At 44.6% G+C, this 20295-nt stretch overlaps 1 protein-coding gene across 2 annotated transcripts in view; it reads right to left on the reverse strand.

Moving 5' to 3' along the window:
* Positions 1 to 20295, reverse strand: part of LOC115838658 (stimulated by retinoic acid gene 6 protein-like) — a 72677-nt gene that overhangs the window by 50116 nt on the left and 2266 nt on the right. For both annotated transcript variants that reach the window (XR_009564280.1, XM_060300729.1), the window contains exon 2: positions 2154 to 2282. Coding sequence is in view for 1 of the 2 variants with exons in the window: in XM_060300729.1 (XP_060156712.1) it covers positions 2154 to 2282 (129 nt within the window). In the remaining variant the exon portion in view is untranslated. The remainder of the gene's footprint in view (positions 1 to 2153; positions 2283 to 20295) is intronic.

Consider the following 20295-nt stretch of genomic DNA (forward strand, 5'->3'; position numbering starts at 1 on the left):
CTCAAATATCCGGCTACAAATCTCCAAACTAATGTTTCCAATTTTCTCCCACCTTTTTGACTTGGAATCACTAAAAACAAAAGCTGCCCTTTTCCCTGAAACCCTGCAAACTGAATGTGAATGGCTTGATATACACTTCAGAGAAATCACCATAACAGCTCATATTTAGACATCGCTTGTGCCTGTTGCTTTGTGGGCCACTCAGAAAGTGTAACTGAACACCTGATGACATCATCAGAGACACTCAAACTGCAAAAGATGGTTCAACCCTAACACAGAGAAAATCTTCTTGACTGGCTGCCTCCTGGGCTCAGAAAGTGGTTTAGAGTCTTCTCCAACCATTAAGCTTTGGTTTTCTTCCGTTTCCATAGAAATGCCTCTTAATAAATACCTGACCACTGGCACTATCTAGGCCTAACTCTGGGCGCACACCTGCAAGACCACCTCCTGAAATGAGACACAACTGTTTAACTAAGCTGACCTATTCTCACTACTGAGACAGGTTCAATGAGATATGGAGCAATTTGTCAACTCAGCTTCTGGACTGTGAAACTTGTTTGAAGTTTCAAAGGTGGGATGAAGGGGGGAAGAATTTGTCACCCCAAGATATGCCTCTTCAGCATAAGGATTATTTTAACATGGTTATTTTTAAGAAACTGCAGACATAGGGGAAGCTCTAAAACTGGAGCTTTTGTAGGAGACATGTACATGTATGGGGGAAATCTCTTGTTTGTAAGGGTGTCTTCCTCACTGTACCAGGAATGGTAGATAAGGTAGACAAGGTAAGATGACCTTATCTCTAGAAACTCTTATCAATGTAGAAAACAATTATTTAAATCTGCATAATGACCTTACCCTTGTTTACTGTGCTCTTCCTGATAACCTCCTATAACTAACTCCTCAACCCCAACATTTTCTTTTGCCTTTAGCTGAAGATGGTATTTAGGGTGACAGCTTCAGCCATTTGGGGGAGTTACTCTATTTTCCTGGGTATCTCCCATGTATACAGGAGGCATACATATTATTAAATTTGTTTGTTTTTCTCTTGTTAATCTTTTTATTACAGGGGTGTCTCAGTCAAGAACCTAGAAGGGTTCTTTCCCTAGAAGGGAAAATTATTTTTCCATCCCCACAATAACATCCTTTGACAATCTAAACAGAGAAGAACACTATGACACCAGAAAGTGATGGCTCTAATTTTTGTTCTATTTTTGAGCAGCCTTTTTAGTTCTGGGATCATTTAAAATGAAGTGTTTAAGTTTATATGTTTGAGTGAGAACGCTTCTAGATGGGACTGTACAGCTCTCAAAGTCCTTTCACACTCTTTTCTCAGATGATCTTCACAAAGCTGTGGGTTAGGTAGGACAGGGGTTATTACACCTGATTAATAGATGAGGAAACCAAGGCTTTAAGATCTGCTAGAAACTACAGAGCCAGGACTCAAGCCCAGGTCTGCTAACACTGTATCTGCGCTCTTCCCTCTCCACTCTGTGGCTCTAAACTGAAGATGAACAGAAATCTATTCACCGACCCATCGTGCCAGCTGCCTACAAATTAGGTAAACCATGCCCTCCTCCCGGTTCCATGAATCACCATAGCAAAGAAGACAGTTGCCAGGTTTTGCAAAAAACTAAAAATAGAACTACCATGTGACCCAGCAATTCCACTCCTGGGTATATATCAGAAAATAACAAAAACACTTATTTGAAAAGATACATGCACCCTAATGTTCATAGCAGCACTATTCATAATAGCTAAGATACGGAAGCAACCTAAGTGTCCGTCAACAGATGAATGGATAAAGAAGATGTGGAACATATGTACAACAGAATACTATTCAGCCATAAAAAGAACAAAATTTTGCCATTTGCAACAACATGGATGGATTTGGAGGGTATTCACTTAAAAACTGTGAATCATTGTACACCTGTAACTAATACTGTACCTCAACTATACATCAATTAAAATTTTTTTATTTAAAAAAAAGGGGGAACTCCCTGGCGGTACAGTGGTTAGGACTCGGTGCTGTCACTGGCAGGGGCCCAGGTTCAATCCCTGGTCAGGGCATGGCCAAAAAAAAAAGAAGAATACAGTTGCCAGGAACATACAGTTGTCCAGCATGACTTGTCTCAAGCCTGACCCTGATAACTCACCTTGCGTTTGAGGAAAGCATCTTGGTGGAAAAGCACTGCCTGCAGCTCTGGTGAGCAATCTGCTTCTCTGGGCGGTTCTTTGGGCTTCTCTTGCCTCTTGGTGATGACTGCTTCTGATGTTCTGACGTTCTGCCCAGAACCCAAAAATAAAACCTCAGCGAAAGGCAAACATCCAGTCAAATATTTACCAGAGAAATGACAGCAAGTGGGTGGCCTCCTTCCTTGTTTGGGAACACTACTGGCTACTCTTCTGCTCTACCGCCCTTCCCATGCTTTCTCATGCAAAAGCAGGAACTGCCCTCCTAGTTCCTCTCTCCAAGACTCTTGCTGCCTCTCACTGGCTGTGGGCACTGGCTCCTTGAGCTAATGGAGCTTTGCCCAGGAGTTGAGGCCTCTTCGGCTAGCTGTAAGAATTATTACAGGCAATAAAGTAGGACTCTGCCTCAAGGCAATAAACTAGGAAACTAGCACCACTGGCTTCAAGATTCTCCTTGGAAACAGGACAATTTGCTGGGAGAAGTGGCTGGAGACAAGTTCAAAACTGAACCCCACCCATGTGGCAGAACCGGGGCTAGCTGTCCACAAGGAATTCCTGCTCCCTTGCCATAAAGTGAAGCTGTTGCTGGCAAGTACCTGCCCAGCCAGGGGGCATACTCCCCAGCCCACCCAGGAGTCTAGGAATAAACACGGGATCAAGGCTACCAATGGGATGTGAGCAGAAGTGATGTGTGGTACTTCTGGGCTAAGACAGTTAAGAAGCAAGTGTGTTTTTTCTACCCTCTCCTTCCCGCACCTGCTGGTTTAGGACTCAAAGGCCCTAAAGGAATGGGATGGGAAAGAGCCTGAGTCCCTGAATCACCATGTAGAGGAAGCTGTCCTCTACACCAACTGTCCATAAGCAAGAAATAAAGGTCTGCTGTAATAAGCCAGTGGAGTGCCAGCTTGTTTGTTACAGCAGCTGGTGTTGCCCTATAGCTAACACAGCACAGAACGTGGAGGACTTGTGAGCATCATGTGGTCCAAGTTCTTGATTTTAAGGATGAGAAGACGGAGGCTTAAGGAAGGGAAGTACACTAAGAGGACTAGCCTGAGAAAGCCTGCCACGTCCACAGAGCTGTGCCAAGGGTGTGAGCGTCCATGCTGGTGCCATGCAATTCTGTGCCCCAGAGCGCTGCTCACTGGGCCAAAGCTGAGTGCCTGACCCAAGGGCAGCCAGTCATAAACCATATCAATCTGCCATCTGTGATGGACATTCTGTCCAACAGGTCACCTCTTTCAGGAGTCTGACCTTGAGACACAGAACAAGAACTAAACACTCATCAGTGGGACCGAGAACCAAATAACACCCAGAGAGATGCAGGAAGCTAAGGAATGGTCAAGTCCTGATCAGGGCAGAGCATGACTCTTGCTGCTGAGAAGTGTGTTAAGATTTCCCAGTTACCAGAATGGCCCATGGATTCTACATGGCCACCCTGCTCCCAAACGATCATCCCGAGCCAAATGGGAACTAGACCCCAGGTGCTCTTGTCTGTTGATTCACCGCATCCATCAGCTGCCAGGCCAGGTAGTGGCAGCATCATACTCCTATCGCCCATGAGTTGTCTGTGGCTCCTCCCCTTCTCTCGCCTCATTCGTTCTGCCACCTGGCGGCTCTTATCCATCCCTTGGATGTCAGAGGGCTCATTCCTCTTTTCCCTTCTGCCAGCCTGAAGGTGGTGTTCAGAATGGTGGAGACACAACATGGAAAGAGCCTGGGTCCCTGAATCAACACTTGAGGAGACTAGGAATAGCCATTTGAGAGTTTACACAAATAAGGAATAATCTTCTATTATGTAAGAGCTATTATATGCTTTGGAGTTTGTTTGTTAGAGCAGCTAGTCCTTATCCTAACCAATACAACTTCCTTTCCATTCACATTGCTACTGCTGCAGTTGCAGCCCTCACCACCTCCTGCCTGGACCAACACTAGTGCTCTCTAACAGGCCTGCAGCCCCCAGTCTCCATGCTTAGTGCAGACACGCATCTCCCTAAAGCACAGCTCAGACTTGCCAAACGTCCTCCATGGTCTGCTCTCCCAACCCTGGCTTTCCAAACCCTCCAAGAAGTTGCTTCAACCCTCTTTTCCAGCCTCATCTCCACTGGTTTCCATCTATATTTTTTTCAAAGTTGCTTATCCATCCCTAAACATGGCCTTTCATGTTACTCTGGCTCTTTAGGGAACAAGGAACAGAGATCCACTCGAGTTGCCTGGAGTTAAAGGGGTTTCCAATTCCTCCCCTGCAAGGGCTGGGGCCCAACCAGGGAAGGTGTTGGAGACTGAAGCCACTCTTGGGAAAGGTTCCTCCCCTCTGTGGCCAAGTGGTCTTTCTCTTGTCTCTCTCCTTTTTTGGCCTTTTTCTTCAATCTTTCCTCTCTCTGACTCAGCCCCTTTGCTTCCTTAGGGTTTCTGCTCTCTTGGGGTTTTAACTCACCACCATCCTGACTTTAGTTCATAGTATCCTTTCAACCTCTACCCCCAAAGTCCACTGGCTCCTTCCCAGAGTTCCCCAGTTCTAACTGCTAAGAGAAAAGATCTGCCCCAGTTTATCTTTTTCCCAGGTGGTCACAGCCAGTCTATGCCTTCCTGTCTCTGGCTCAGTCCTATATAAGTTTGCTAGGACCCCCATAACAAAATACCATGTACTGGGTGGTTTAAACCAGAACTTTATGTTCTCACAGTTCCAGAAGCTGGAAGTCCAAGATCAAGGTGTCTGCAAGTGTGGTTTCTCCTGAGGCCTCTCCTTGGCTTACAGACGGCTGCCCTCTCGCTGTGTCCTCACGTGGTCTTTCCTCTGTGCACCTGCACCCTAGCATCTCTATGTCCTAGTCTCTTCTTATAAGGACACCAGTCAGATTGCATCAGGCTGCCCCAATGGCCTTGTTGTAACTTAATTACCTCTTAAAGGCCCCGTCTCCCGATAAAGTCACATTCTAAGGTACTGGAGGTTAGGGCTTCAACATATGAATTTGGGAGGGGACACAATTCAGTCCATAACACCCCTGGTCTCATCAGCTCTGACGGAGTGGGAGGGGGTCCTGGAGGCAGTGAATAGGCACCATAACCGACAATTCAGGCCATCTGTGTTCGCTCACCTTGATCCCTTTACTCCTGCCTAGAACGGCGCCTCCCACCTGCTTATCGCCATGGTTTTTCGTTCATTAAGTCCCACCTCAAGGCTAGTATCTGGCGTAGTGTTCTGATCGCCATGGTGTAACCTCACTTCTCTTGGCTTGGCCTACATCTCTTTTATAGCACATATTGAGGCCTTCTTTATTCGTCCATTTAGCACATATTTGTGGAGAAGCAGCCTGGGGCAGTGGTACGGAGTGTGGACTTCGGGGCCAACTCTACCACTTACCAGCTGTAATTTTGGCCACGTTATGTTGTTAACCCCTCTGATCCTCGGTTTTATCTGAGACAAGCTACACCTACTTCATGACAGATGAGGTTGAAATGAGCTAATATAAAATGCTCAGGAGGGTGAGCAAGCCCTCAACGAGCATGAGCAATTAGAGGGCGCATGCTCTCCACCGAGTGCCAACTGGAAAGTGGAGCAGACGGTCACATCCCAGTTAATTGTGCCCAGGTCCCAGTCCCCCTATTAGATCACGGTAGCTTGGAAGCCAGGACTAGGCCTGATTCGCCATGACGCCTGGGAGACAGGGGAGGCCCCACAAATGCTTGTTTTCAAAATTGAAAATGATGAAGGAAAAACGAAAAAGACAGAGAAATATGAGGATCGGTACAACATAACTCTCTCACTGGACACCTGCAAACAAAGAAACACTGTCCACGTGTTTCCTCTGAAAGCAGGCCCTCTCCTTCCCAGAAGAAGCAGTTCTCGGTACATCCATGCCACGTCATTCAGAGAAAAGAAGTGTAAAGCTCTCCTCCTTCAGGCACATGGAGATGCCATCTCTTCTGTGACTGCTCATCTGCCAGGTGCTTCCTGGCTCCACTGCCCAGGCTTCAAATGCATATTTTAAATTCTTGGATTCTCCTGGTTACTTCCGTCACAATTCTACAATTGCTCTCTTCACACCATTAAGGAAGAGTCACTACTGAATCGTCACTGACTGCCCAGGGGAGTTAGGAAGACGGCCATGTTAAAGTGGGAGAAAAGCCCAGACTCTTGTTCTAAAATGCTTCAGTTCAGCACAGTTTCAGGCACAGTAATAAGGAACCATTTCTAAGTGGCTACCATGCTCCAGACATGGCCTCTTTGAACATGGAGACAACCCTGTGTAATCCATTTCAATTTCCCCCTCACGCTTTCTCATTTTAGTGTCGAGTCTAAATGCAGAACTTGACATGTGTCTGCAGGACAGTTCAACATTTGATTTCTCTCTGCCTTTCTAACCTCTGCAAGCCTTTTTGAATACCGCTTCTTCTATCCAATGTACATTAATTCCTTTTTGAAGTACTCGGGCATTTGAACACTTTCGCTGAGTTCATCCAGGTTATTGATAAAAACATTTAATAGAACAGAGCCCTAAGCACTCCGCTAGAGACCTCTTTCCGGGAGCCATGTAATGGTGCTGCAGTTGGCAGAACGTGAGGAAAGAGATGACTACACGAGAACCCAGGTTAGGAAGACTTACTCTATTTAAGCCCTGTGTTTATCAGGGTCCAGGGTTCTGGAGACATGACACAAGGAAATTCAGCAGTGCATCACAAAGGCCATGCTTGTTTCCCGAGTGTTGGGAGCTTATCACAGGACAGCCTCTATTTATTCTACAGACATATGGCTTAATTATTTAATTTAGAAAAAAAGAACCAAAATATCTGGAAGACCTAGGGCAGGGCAATTTCTTCATTAAGTAATATCAATGGGTATGACCCTTGACTAGCGACAATATTTCTCACTTTGAAAAAGAATGAAGCTATCCTATATTCCCATCCTGTCCCTCCTCTGTCACAAACAGGCCTGGCTCCCTCTGCTGGCAGAAGAAAGACAAATGCAAGACAAACTCCTTCTCTGGGAGAACGTTCAGTGGCCTTTGTGACCTGGCCCCAATTTATCTTCCCAGACTAGACTCAGCTCTGGAGAAGTCCACAAGACATCTGACTGACCTCTCAGGTGCCACCCACCTCCCCTTCCCTGACCTCCCCCATTCATTCAGGTCCCAAAATTTACAAAGTACCTGTGTACTGATAAGTATGGTAGTCCCTGAGGGTAGATGCCCTGGAGACACCCGCCGTCTTCCCATGTCAGCCAAGACCCTGGCTTAAGTACAGTGTCCTCCCTGGGGAGGGTTTCAGTGCTTTGCAGTTCATCACAGGCGGAGTGCAGAGAACGAGGGAAGAGATTACTGCAGCAATAGGCAGGCTGGACAAACTGCTGGGATGGGGCTGCCAGGGGACAGGGAGGCGCAGCAGATCAGATTCTGCAAAGGCCATTTCTGGCACTGGGAGGGGGACCCATTTTAAGTGGAGGTCAACCATGCACAGGAAAAGGGGCCCTGGCCTGGGACACCCACCTGAAGGACTCTGATTTTGAGCGAGTCCCTTCCTACGCTGGGCTGCAGTCTCCCTCTCTGTAAAGTGAGGATGTCAGAGGTGGTCTCTAAAGACCCTTGCTCCCTACCTGACCCAGCTCAGATGTCACCTCTGTGAAGCCTACCCACATCTCCTCACCGACCCCACTGCTTCAGGTAGACTTACACCTCTGAGCATTCGGTGATTGTCTGTATGCATTTTTGTCCTCCCCTCAAACAAAGGGCACCTTATCCCAGCACTTTGGCTCATCTGAATTATTAAGAAATACTACAGTATATTGAACTAAGGAATGAGGAAGTCATATCTAGATCTGTAATCCCTGTACTGTCCACAAGGTGGCAGTCTGCACAGGTGGCTGCTATACCTACCTTGCATTTTGGTGGAAGCCCTGGGAAAAGATGCTGAAGGGAAGAACGGAGAAGTAGGAAGGAGTCTCCTCAAAGACTTATCCTCTGGCTCCTCGAAGGGTATGTGCTGTCCCTCTCCCCTCCACCTTTAAAGTGTCAGTCTCAGACAACAATGCAGGCCCTGAGCTACAGGGGCCAAGCCTGGATATTCCACATTTCCAAGCTTCTCAAGCTGGCTGGGCAAGGCTGGTGATCTGGCCCTCACTGCCCTCTCCGGCCTCCTGTGCCTCTGCACCTCCCACCCCCATCCCCACGAGCTCTCTCCTCCCTCCTGACTATGCCTTGTTCTCTCTGGTCTTCATGCCTTCGGACATTCTGTGCTCTCTCTCCACTGTCCTTCCAGGCAGCACCTACTGGCTCTTCAAGACCCAGCTGAGTGTTGGAAGGATGTGGAGAACAGGGAACCCTCATACACTGTTAGTGGGCATGTAAATTGGTGGCAGCCACTTTGGAATACAGTATGGAGTTTTCTCAAAAAACTAAACATAGAAGTACCGTATGACCCAGCAATTCCACTCCTGTGTATATATATCTAAAAAAAACAAAAACACTAATTCAAAAAGATACGTGCCACCCAGTGTTCATAGCAGCATTATTTACAATTGCCAAGATATGGAAGCAACCTAAGTGTCCATCAACAGATGAATGGATAAAGAAGATGTGGTATATATACATACAATGGAATACTACTCAGCCATAAAAAAAGAATGAAATCTTTGCAGCAACATGGATGGACTTGGAGGGTACTATGCTAAGGGAAATAAGTCGGGCAGAGAAAGACAAATACTGTATGATATCACTTATATGCACTTTAAAAAATACAATAAACTAGTGAATATAACAAAAAAGAGGTAGACACACAGATGTAGAGAACAAACTAGTGGTTACCAGTGGGGAGAGGGGAGGGGGCAGGGACAATACAGAGGTGGGGGAGTAAGAGGTACAAACTATTAGGTTTAAAATACGCTACAAGAATATATTCTACAGGGACTTCCCTGGTGGTCCAGTGGTAAAGAATCCGCCTTCCAATGCAGGGGATGTTGGTTTGATCCCTGGTCGGGGAACTAAGATCCCACATGCTGTGGGGCAACTAAGCCCGCATGCCACAACTACTGAGCTCACACGCCTCAAAGAGAGAGCCCGTGCACCACAAACACAGAACCCACGCGCCCTGGAGCCGGTGCACCACAACTAGAGAGAGAAAACCTGCACGCCACAACTAGAGAGAAGCCCACGCCACTATGAAAGATCCCACACGCCTCAGTGAAGACCCCTAGTACCACAACTAAAACCCGACACAGCCAAAAAAATAAAGTAAATAAATAATAAAATTTAAAAACAAGTCTATCTAAAAAAAGAAAAGAAAAAATAATATATTGTACAGCACAGGGAATATCGCAAACATTTTGTAAAAATTGTAAATGGAGTGTAACCTTTAAAAATTGTATTGGGTTGGCCAAAAATTCGTATGGGTTTTTCTGTAAGATATTATTAATATTAAATATTAACATTTAAAAAAAGACCCAGTTGAAGAAGCATCTTTTCCAGAAAACCTCCCAAGCACTGTTCTGTAGCAGCGTTTATTGCACTGAAGTTGCTTTTCCTAACTGCCTTGCCTTCTTTTAAGAGCCTGTCTTGCTCTTCTATCCCCGCCCCCTCTGTGCCCTGCACAGGCCTGGCGGGCAGGGGTTAGGCCCTCTGAGAGCTTGCTGAATGAAGAAGGAAGCAATGAATCTATGAATTAGGGATGAGCTGTAGTAAGATCAATGGAGAAACTCCCCCTCCCCAACAGGGGAGTCATTTGAGAATAAGAAAAAAAACTTTATTTTTCTGTTGACCCTGGTTCAGGAAGGGACCAAATGCTCCGTACAATAAAGGCACATTATTACCTTGAAAGGAGCCGGGCCAAACGTTCATTAAAAGAGGCCAGCGCTTTCCTCACGTGAGACTAGGCTGTGCTGCTTTCTAAGAATGAATGCTCCCTTTGGCAAGGTTACTCCTCTTTCAATTATTTATACAGAAACTGATAGCAGCTGTTTCACTCTCCTGGCAGAAAAGGTAAGTTCCAGGGGCTTCCTCCCTCTAACAGGAGACCTTACTCCATGTGTCACAGAACTGATGTTGGGATTCTGCCAGTTGCCAGGGGTGTCTAGTCGATTCAGGACCTGGAGAAGTAAGCACAGGTGGGTTCACTGTGATTGGAATATGGGCCCTGACTGCTGTAAGCCCCCACGTAGACTGTGGGCTACAGTGGACCACTCTAGTAAATGATCACAGGTCCCTCTGGAGGGGGCTTAGATGAAGATTTCTAGAATCTCTACAGAGTTCTTCAAGGGGGCGTGGCCTCCTCTTCCAACAAGGGGCTCCGTGTCTAGATGAAGTCTGAACCTGGTTAAGAGACCATGGCTTGAGATTGGTTCAAGACGGCAGAGTAGAAGGACATGCTCTCACTCCCTCTTTCGAGAACACCAGAATCACAACTAACTGCTGAACAATCATTGACAGGAAGACACTGGAACTCACCAAAAAAGATAACCCACATGCAAAGACAAAGGAGAAGCTGCAATGAGACAGTAGGAGGGGCGCAATCACAATAAAATCAAATCCCATAACTGCTGGGTGGGTGACTCACAAACTGGAGAACACTTATACCACAGAAGTCCACCCACTGGAGTGAAGGTTCTGAGCCCCACGTCAGGCTTCCGAACCTGGGGGCCCAGCAACGGGAGGAGGAATTCCTAGAGAATCAGAATTTGAAGGCGAGCGGGATTTGATTGCAGGACTTGGACAGAACTAGGGAAAAAGAGACTCCACTCTTGGAGGGCACACACAAAGTAGTGTGCACATCAGGACCCAGGGGAAAGAGCAGTGACCCCATAGGAGACTGAACCAGACCTACCTGCTAGTGTAGGAGCGTCTCCTGCAGAGGCAGGGGGTGGCTGTGGCTCACCATGAGAACAAGGACACTGGCAGCAGAAGTTCTGGGAAGTACTCCTTGGCGTGAACCCTCCCAGAGTCTGCCATTAGCCCCACCAAAGAGCCCAGGTAGGCTCCAGTGTTGGATCGCCTCAGGCCAAACAACCAACAGGGAGGGAACCCAGCCCCACCCATCAGCAGACAAGCGGATTAAAGTTTTACTGAGCTCTGCCCACCAGAGCAACAGCCAGCTCTACCCACCACCAGTCCCTCCCATCAGGAAACTTGCACAAGCCTCTTAGATAGCCTCATCCACCAGAGGGAAGACAGCAGAAGAAAGAAGAACTACAATCTTGCAGCCTGTGGAACAAAAACCACATTCACAGAAAGATAGACAAGATGAAAAGGCAGAGGACTTTGACCAGATGAAGGAACAAGATAAAACCCCAGAAAAACATCTAAATGAAATGGAGATAGGCAACCTTCCAGAAAAAGAATTCAGTATAATGATAGTGAAGATGATCCAGGACCTCGGAAAAAGAATGGAGGCAAAGATCGAGAAGATGCAAGAAATGTTTAACAAAGATCTGGAAGAATTAAAGAACAAACAAACAGAGATGAATACAATAACAGAAATGAAAACTACACTAGAAGGAATCAATAGTAGAATAACTGAGGCAGAAGAACGGATAAGTGAACTGGAAGACAGAATGGTGGAATTCACTGCTGTGGAACAGAATAAAGAAAAAAGAATGAAAAGAAATGAAGACAGCCTAAGAGACCTCTGGGACAACATTAAACGCAACAACATTCGCGTTATAGGGGTCCCAGAAGGAGAGGAGAGAGAGAAAGGACCCAAGAAAATATTTGAAGAGATTATAGTCGAAAACTTCCCTAACATGGGAAACGAAATAGCCACCCAAGTCCAGGAAGCACAGAGAGTCCCATACAGGATAAACCCAAGGAGAAACAGGTCGAGACACATAGTAATAAAGCTGGCAAAAATTAAAGACAAAGAAAAATTATTGAAAGCAGCAAGGGGAAAATGACAAATAACATACAAGGGAACTCCCATAAGGTTAACAGCTGATTTCTCAGCAGAAACTCTACAAGCCAGAAGGGAGTAGCATGATATACTTAAAGTGATGAAAGGGAAGAACCTACAACCAAGATTACTCTACCCAGCAAGGATCTCATTCAGATTCGATGGAGAAATCAAAAGCTTTACACCAAGCAAAAGCTAAGAGAATTCAGCACCACCAAACCAGCTCTACAATAAATGCTAAAGGAACTTCTCTAAGTGGGAAACACAAGAGAAGAAAAGAACCTACAAAAACAAACCCAAGGGCTTCCCTGGTGGCGCAGCGGTTGAGAGTCCGCCTGCCGATGCAGGGGACATGGGTTCATGTCCCGGTCTGGGAGGATCCCACATGCCGCGTAGCGGCTGGGCCTGTGAGCCATGGTCGCTGAGCCTGTGCGTCCAGAGCCTGTGCTCCGCAACGGGAGAGGCCCGCGTACTGCAAAAAAAAAAAAAAAAAAAAAAACCCAAAACAATTTAGAAAATGGTCATAGGAACATACATATCGATAATTACCTTAAACGTGAATGGATTAAATGCTCCAACCAAAAGACACAGAGGTGGTCTCTAAAGAGACCATATGAGTAGCAATACTCATATCAGATAAAGTAGACTTTAAAATAAAGAATGTTATAAGAGACAAGGAAGGACACTACATAATGATCAAGGGATCAATCCAAGAAGAAGATACAACAATTGTAAATATATATGCACCCAACATAGGAGCACCTCAATACATAAGGCAACTGCTAACAGCTATAAAAGAGGAAATTGACAGTAACACAATAATAGTGGGGGACTTTAACACCTCACTTACACCAATGCACAGATCATCCAAACAGAAAATTAGTAAGAAAATACAAGCTTTAAATGACACAATAGACCAGAGAGATTTAATTGATATTTATAGGACATTCCATCCAAAAACAGCAGATTACACTTTCTTCTCAAGTGCGCACGGAACATTCTCCAGGATGGATCACATCTTGGGGCACAAATCAAGCCTCAGTAAATTTAAGAAAATTGAAATCATATCAAGCCATCTTTTCTGACTACAACGCTATGAGATTAGAAATGAATTACAGGGAAAAAAACGTAAAAAACACAAACACATGGAGGCTAAATAATATGTTACTAAATAACCAAGAGATCACTGAAGAAATCAAAGAGGTAATCAAAAAATACCTAGAGATAAATGACAATGAAAACATGATGATCCAAAACCTATGAGATGCAGCAAAAGCAGTTCTAAGAGGGAAGTTTATAGCTATACAAGCCTACCTAAAGAAACAAGAAAACTCTCAAATAAACAATCTAATCTTACACCTAAAGGAACTAGAGAAAGAAGAACAAACAAAACCCAAAGTCAGCAGAAGGAAAGAAATCATAAAGATCAGAGCAGAAATAAATAAAATAGAAACAAAGAAAACAATAGCAGAGATCAATAAAACTAAAAGCTGGTTCTTTGAGAAGATAAACAAAATTGAAAAACCATCAGCCAGACTCATCAAGATAAAGGAGGGAGAGGACTCAAATCAATAAAATTAGAAATGAAAAAGGAGAATTTACAACAGACACCACAGAAATACAAAGCATCGTAAGAGATTACTATAAGCAACTCTATTGCAAGAAAATGGGCAATCTGGAAGAAATGGAAAAATTCTTAGAAAGGTATAACCTTCCAAGACTGAACCAGCAAGAAATAGAAAATATGAACAGACCAATCACAAGTAATGAAATTGAAACTGTGATTTACAATCTTCCAACACACAAAAGTCCAGGACCAGATGGCTTCACAGGTCAATTCTATCAAACATTTAGAGAAGAGCTAACACCCATCCTTCTCAAACTCTTCCAAAAAATTGCAGAGGAAGGAACACTTCCAAACTCATTCTATGAGACCACCATCACCCTGATACCAAAACCAGACAAAGATACTACAAAAAAAGAATATTACAGACCAATATCACTGACGAATATAGATGCAAAAATCCTCAACAAAACACTAGCAAACAGAATCCAACAACACATTATAAGGATCATACACCATGATCAAGTGGGATTTATCCCAGAGATGCAAGGATTCTTCAATATATGCAAATCAATGAATGTGATACACCATATTAACAAACTGAAGAAGAAAAACCATATGATCATCTCAATAGATGCAGAAAAAGCTTTCAACAAAATTCAACACCCATTTATGATAGAAACTCTCCAGAAAGTGGGCATAGAGGGAAACTAACTCAACATAATAAAGGCCATATAGGACAAACCCACAGCAAACAACATTCTCAATGGTGAAACACTGAACAAGCATTTCCTCTAAGATCAGGAACAAGACAAGGATGTCCACTCTCACCACTATTATTCAACATAGTTTTGGAAGTCCTAGCCACGGCAATCAGAGAAGAAAAAGAAATACAAATTGGAAAAGAAGTAAAACTGTCACTGTTTGCAGATGACATGATACTATACATGGAGAATCCTAAAGATACCACCAGGAAACTACTAGAGCTAATCAATGAATCTGGTAAAGTTGCAGGATACAAAATTAATGCACAGAAATCTCTTGCATTCCTATACACTAACGATGAAAAAATCTGAAAGACAAATTAAGGAAACACTCCCATTTACCACTGCAACAAAAATAATAAAATACCTAGGAATAAACCTACCTAGGGAGACAAAAGACCTGTATGCAGAAAACTATAAGGCACTGATGAAAGAAATTAAAGATGATACCAACAGATGGAGAGATATACTATGTTCTTAAATTGGAAGAATCAATATTGTGAAAATGACTCCATTACTCAAAGCAATCTACAGATTCAATGCAACCCCTATCAAATTACCAATGGCATTTTTTACGGAACTAGAACAAAAAATCTTAAAATTTGTATGGAGACACAAAAGACCCCGAATAGCCAAAGCAGTCTTGAGGGAAAAAAACGGAGCTGGAGGAATCAGACTCCTTGACTTAAGACTATACTACAAAGCTACAGTAATCAAGACAATATGGTACTGGCACAAAAACAGAAACATAGATCAATGGAACGAGATAGTAAGCCCAGAGATAAACCCATGCACCTATGGTCAACTAATCTATGACAAAGGAGGCAAGGATATACAATGGAGAAAAGACAGTCTCTTCAATAAGTGGTGCTGGGAAAACTGGACAGCTACATGTAAAAGAATGAAATTAGAACACTCCCTAACACCATACACAAAAATAAACTCAAAATGGATTCGAGACCTAAATGTAAGACCGGGCACTATAAAACTCTTAGTGGGGTCTTCCCTGGTGGCGCAGTGGTTGAGAGTCCGCCTGCCGATGCAGGGGACATGGGTTCATGACCCGGTCCGGGAAGATCTCCCACATGCCGCGGAGTGGCTAGTCCCGTGCGCCATGGCCACTGAGCCTGTGCATCCGGAGCCTGTGCTCCGCAACGGGAGAGGCCACGACAGTGAGAGGCCTGTGTACCGCAAAAAAAAAAAAAAAAAAAAAAAAACCTCTTAGCAGAAAATATAGGAAGAACACTGTTTGACATAAATCACAGCAAGATATTTTTTGATCCACCTCCTACAGTAATGGAAATAAAAACAAAAATAAACAAATGGGACCTAATGAAACTTAAAAGCTTTTGCACAGCAAAGGAAACCATAAACAAGACAAAAAGACAACCCTCAGAATGGGAGAAAATATTTGCAAACAAATCATCGGACAAAGGATTAATCTCCAAAATATATAAACAGCTCATGCAGCTCAATATTAAAAAAACAAACAACCCAATCCAAAAATGGGCATAAGATCTAAATAGACATTTCTCCAAAGAAGACATACAGACGGCCAAGAAGCACATGAAAAGCTGCTCAACGTTACTAATTATTAGAGAAATGCAAATCAAAACTACAATGAGGTATCATCTCACACCAGTTAGAATGGGCATCATCAGAAAATCTACAAACAACAAATGCTGGAGAGGGTGTGGAGAAAAGGGAACCCTCTTGCACTGTTGGTGGGCATGTAAATTGATACAGCCACTATGGAAAACAGTATGGAGGTTCCTTAAAAAACTAAAAATAGAACCGCCATATGACCCAGCAATCCCACTACTGGGCATATACCCAGAGAAAACCATAATTCAAAAAGACACATGCACCCCAATATTCATTGCAGCACTATTTACAATAGCCAGGTCATGGAAGCAACCTAAATGCCCATTGACAGACGAATGGATAAAGAAGATGTGGTACATATATACAATGGAATATTACTCAGCCGTGAAAAGGAACGAAACTGGGTCATTTGTAGAGACGTGGATGTATCTAGAGACTGTCATACAGAGTGAAGTAAGTCAGAAAGAGAAAAACAAATATCATATATTAACGCATATATGTGGAACCTAGAAAATGGTACAGATGAACCGGTTTGCAGAGCAGAAACTGAGACACAGAAGTAGAGAAAAAAACGTATGGACACCAAGGAGGGAAAGCGGCGGGGGGTTTGGGTGCGATGAATTGGGAGATTGGGATTGACATGTATAAACTGATGTGTATAAAATGGATGACTAATAAGAACCTGCTGTATAGAAAAATACATTAAATTAAATTAAAAAAAAAAAAAGAGAGACCATGGCTTTCTTCTACAGTGATTCAAATTGGTTTTTGGACATGAGACCAAGAGTTTTTCCTATTGTAATAGAGCAAGTAACCTTTTAGTAGGAGGCCATCTCTTTCATTCCTAGGGACACTGTGACAATTAGCCAAGGCCAAAGATCCCTGTGGGTCAAATACTGTGATATCCAATTCACCCTGCCATCCATTATGATACCTGCACCCAGCTAAGTCTTTGGCAGTTGGCCTCTGTTCTTCTGGGATCCCATCATCCCCAGTGGATTCAAGGAGCCAATCTCAATGGTGGAATCTCCCACCCTCATATGTGACCGACAGAGGAGAGTCACCACAGGGCTTTTCAAGGATACTACTGCTCCCCCCACTAATGAATTCCCCAATGTTGTAGGGAAAGGAAAGTCCTCTGGGCCCCCCCTTGGGGAATGTAGTGGGTGGGTGGGCGTGCAGGTTGTCAATAATAACTCTCTTCCAACATCTCCCATAAGCCTTTTGATTCCTTCCTTCATAACACAATAGGGAAGATGCTCATCGAGTCTCAATTTCACTCAAACAGCTAAGTCATAACCAGCTGTACAAACCAACACATTAAGCCCATAATCTCAGGTAAGGCACTTGTATCAATAAATTCAACTTTTATTGAATGTATTCAACTGTCCTCCTTGGTCTAACACCCTTAGAATCCATTCCTGCACATACTCCCCAGGATGCTGCAATGTAGTTTAGCAAAATCTTGCCATTCTTTCAGTGGAGAAGCTGTATCTTCCCAGATCACACTCTGTACTTGCCCTGTTTGAACATGTGGAGCTCTGATGCCAGTTGTGAGTCTACTGGCCATAAGAGGGAGCGGGTTAAGTCTTGAGGAGAAAAGGTATCCCTTGCAAGATAACTGCCCTGGGTGACCTTATCAAAGTGTCCTTAAGCAAGGGAAAGTGAGTATTCCCACACATAACTTGCAAGCTGCTTCCACTGGCAGGAGAGGCTGAGAATAACTCAGAGGCTCCAAACTTTCAGCTTCCTCTGAGCCCACCAGATATCCCCATTTTAACTCTCTTTTTTTGGAGGCACAAATACGACAAAATTTTTATTTCAAAGTCTCAAATTTTGACCAGCAGAGCGCCACTGACATGGGCACCCTGATAGAACTTTAAGATTTGGTTACCAGAAATGATTATGCCACATATAATTAAGGCTAACCAATCAAAATCCAAGTTCCCACTCCTTCCTAATCAATGGCCTAACTTTCACACAAGAGATTGGCAAGGCTGTAAATTCAACTCACTTTGTAATTATGCAAACCACACAATTAAATTTTATGTCATTTTCAGCAATATTTACCCTAATTCACCTTATTTATTTATAAGAAATAAATTTACTGTTTTAGTAAATAACTTATATTATTATTGGTGCTTATTTCTAGTTAAGCTCTCTGGTTCTCTGATTGTGACCCATCTTTAAGGGTTGTTTCTTGAGACCACTCCATTTAGGGTCTAATCAGGTGGAAAAAAAGGAAGTTAACATAAAGAACTGTTAACTAGGTAATCTGGAGGTAGCAACTGCAGGAAGCAGCTATCACTATCAGGACTAGAAAAACAAAGCGAGGGACTTCACTGGTGGTCCAATGGCTAAGACTGCACTCCCAATGCAGGGGGCCCAGGTTCGACCCCTGATCAGGGAACTAGATCTCACGTGCCGTAACTAAAAGATCCCACGTGCCGCAACGAAGATCCCATGTACCACAACTAAGACCTGGAGCTGCCAAATAAATATTTTTTTAAAAAAACGGGAAAGGTTGGAATTATTTAAACTTAGTAGTATATGGCATGAGCTCTTAGAGCTGAAACTCACACCTCTGCAGTGGGTAGCTGCTTGCCTGGTGTCTCTGAGCTTGGAGAAAGGGTTCCTGGTGGGCTGGGGCACTCCATTCTGGATGGGCCTGTGTGAGCCCCACCATCTCCACCCAGCCCTCAGCCCCCCAGCGGCTGCTCTCTGCGGAGCCTCCGGATCTCACCCTGCACCTGTGTGGTTCCGGATCAGCCAAAGGTTGAAGGGGAATTTCTACACCGACTTCCAGGGTTCCCTCTCTGTGGTTCCTCCCTCTTTTGTGGCTGCCTCCCCACAAAACCCAGCTACCTGAGCCCTGAACTCTGATCTCTGCCTCATCTGTCCAGGAGACCTTCTGCCATCTGCTTGGGCTCTACCTCCCCATACTGTGGCCTGGGAAACCTATCTAGGAGGAAGGTCTGGGTAGATGTGGGGCTCACGTTATGTGTGTCCCCTCTCAAGGATCACAGCCCCACGATGGAAAATACTATGCAGCACCTGCACACAGCTGTTTTCGTTATCTGTCCAGGTTTTAGAGTTGTTTACGGCAGGAGGGCAAAGCCCTCTACCATTTACTTGGCTGCTCAGCACCCGAGGCCCCATCTTTGCAGAGCTCTACATCTTGTATGTCCCCTCTTACACAGCACTGGATTGACATCTGTGCCCCTAGAACTGCCACCCCTCATTCATGGGCTTCTCTCTGGAAACCCACCTCTCCTTCTACTCTAGAATGGTCCAGCAGAGGCCTGGAGACAGGGCTTTCATATTCCCTCAGCCTGGATGGGGACCTTCTATGCCTGGCCTGACTGTCATGCTTGAGATTCAAGGGTATGGCCTGTGGATGGAGGGTCCTCTGCTCACGTGAGCCCCTCTCCACTCCCGGAGGGCAAGTTAGATATGAACGGAGCCGTTCATATCTACATTCACAGGAGGAGTGAATCGGTTGGGACGTTCACACCCATGTTAGCAGCTGCTGGGTGTGTGTGCATCCACCCTGAGTGGGGCATTAGCCAGCTTTCCCTGTGTGCTCGCTGGGAGCAGAGGAGGTAGACACTCACGCCATGGGAGCTCATACCTGCCACGTGGCAGAGGTGCCTCAACCTCCTTTCCCGCCGGGAGAATTCATCTCCATTTTTCCCATAATCCTATGGGCCCACAGGTGTTGCCCACAGTGCTAACTGGTGCTCTGGGAACCAGAGTTCGCTGGGCTATGGGCTTGCCGGCAACTTTTAAAAGGAAATGGATGCCTATCACCTTCAAAGCTTTGGAATGTTTTCTCCAACCAGATACCACAGGCTCAGTGTTGGAAAATGAGTCTTCTGCTTTAATTCTGAGTCATGCTTACAGAATGCTCTTCCTACTACTTAAAAGGCATGTAGATCATTGTAAATGTGCCTCTGTGACTGTGTATCCCAACCTGCAGTAAGCACACATTAACTTCATCATTATAACACCATTCAATTACTGCACTCTCAATGTTTGCATTAAAAGCTGGCAAATCATTCCTGTGTACATTTATTTGCCAATCACGACCAGCTTTTGTCCAGTCCAGGTCTCAGGGCACTGTACCATGGGAATCGTGGCTCAGTTTGAAGGACTTAGAGATCCTCTCACCCAATCCCTGATGCTTTGATCCCCTCCACACTCCTTGCCATCCTTGAACTCCTCCACTGACAGGGAGCTCACTACCTCTGGAGCAGTCCATTCTCACTTTGGACAGCCATGACCATTTGAAAGTTTGAACCC

Source organism: Globicephala melas, chromosome 6, assembly GCF_963455315.2.
Source record: "Globicephala melas chromosome 6, mGloMel1.2, whole genome shotgun sequence".
In the NCBI taxonomy this organism is placed as follows: domain Eukaryota; kingdom Metazoa; phylum Chordata; class Mammalia; order Artiodactyla; family Delphinidae; genus Globicephala; species Globicephala melas.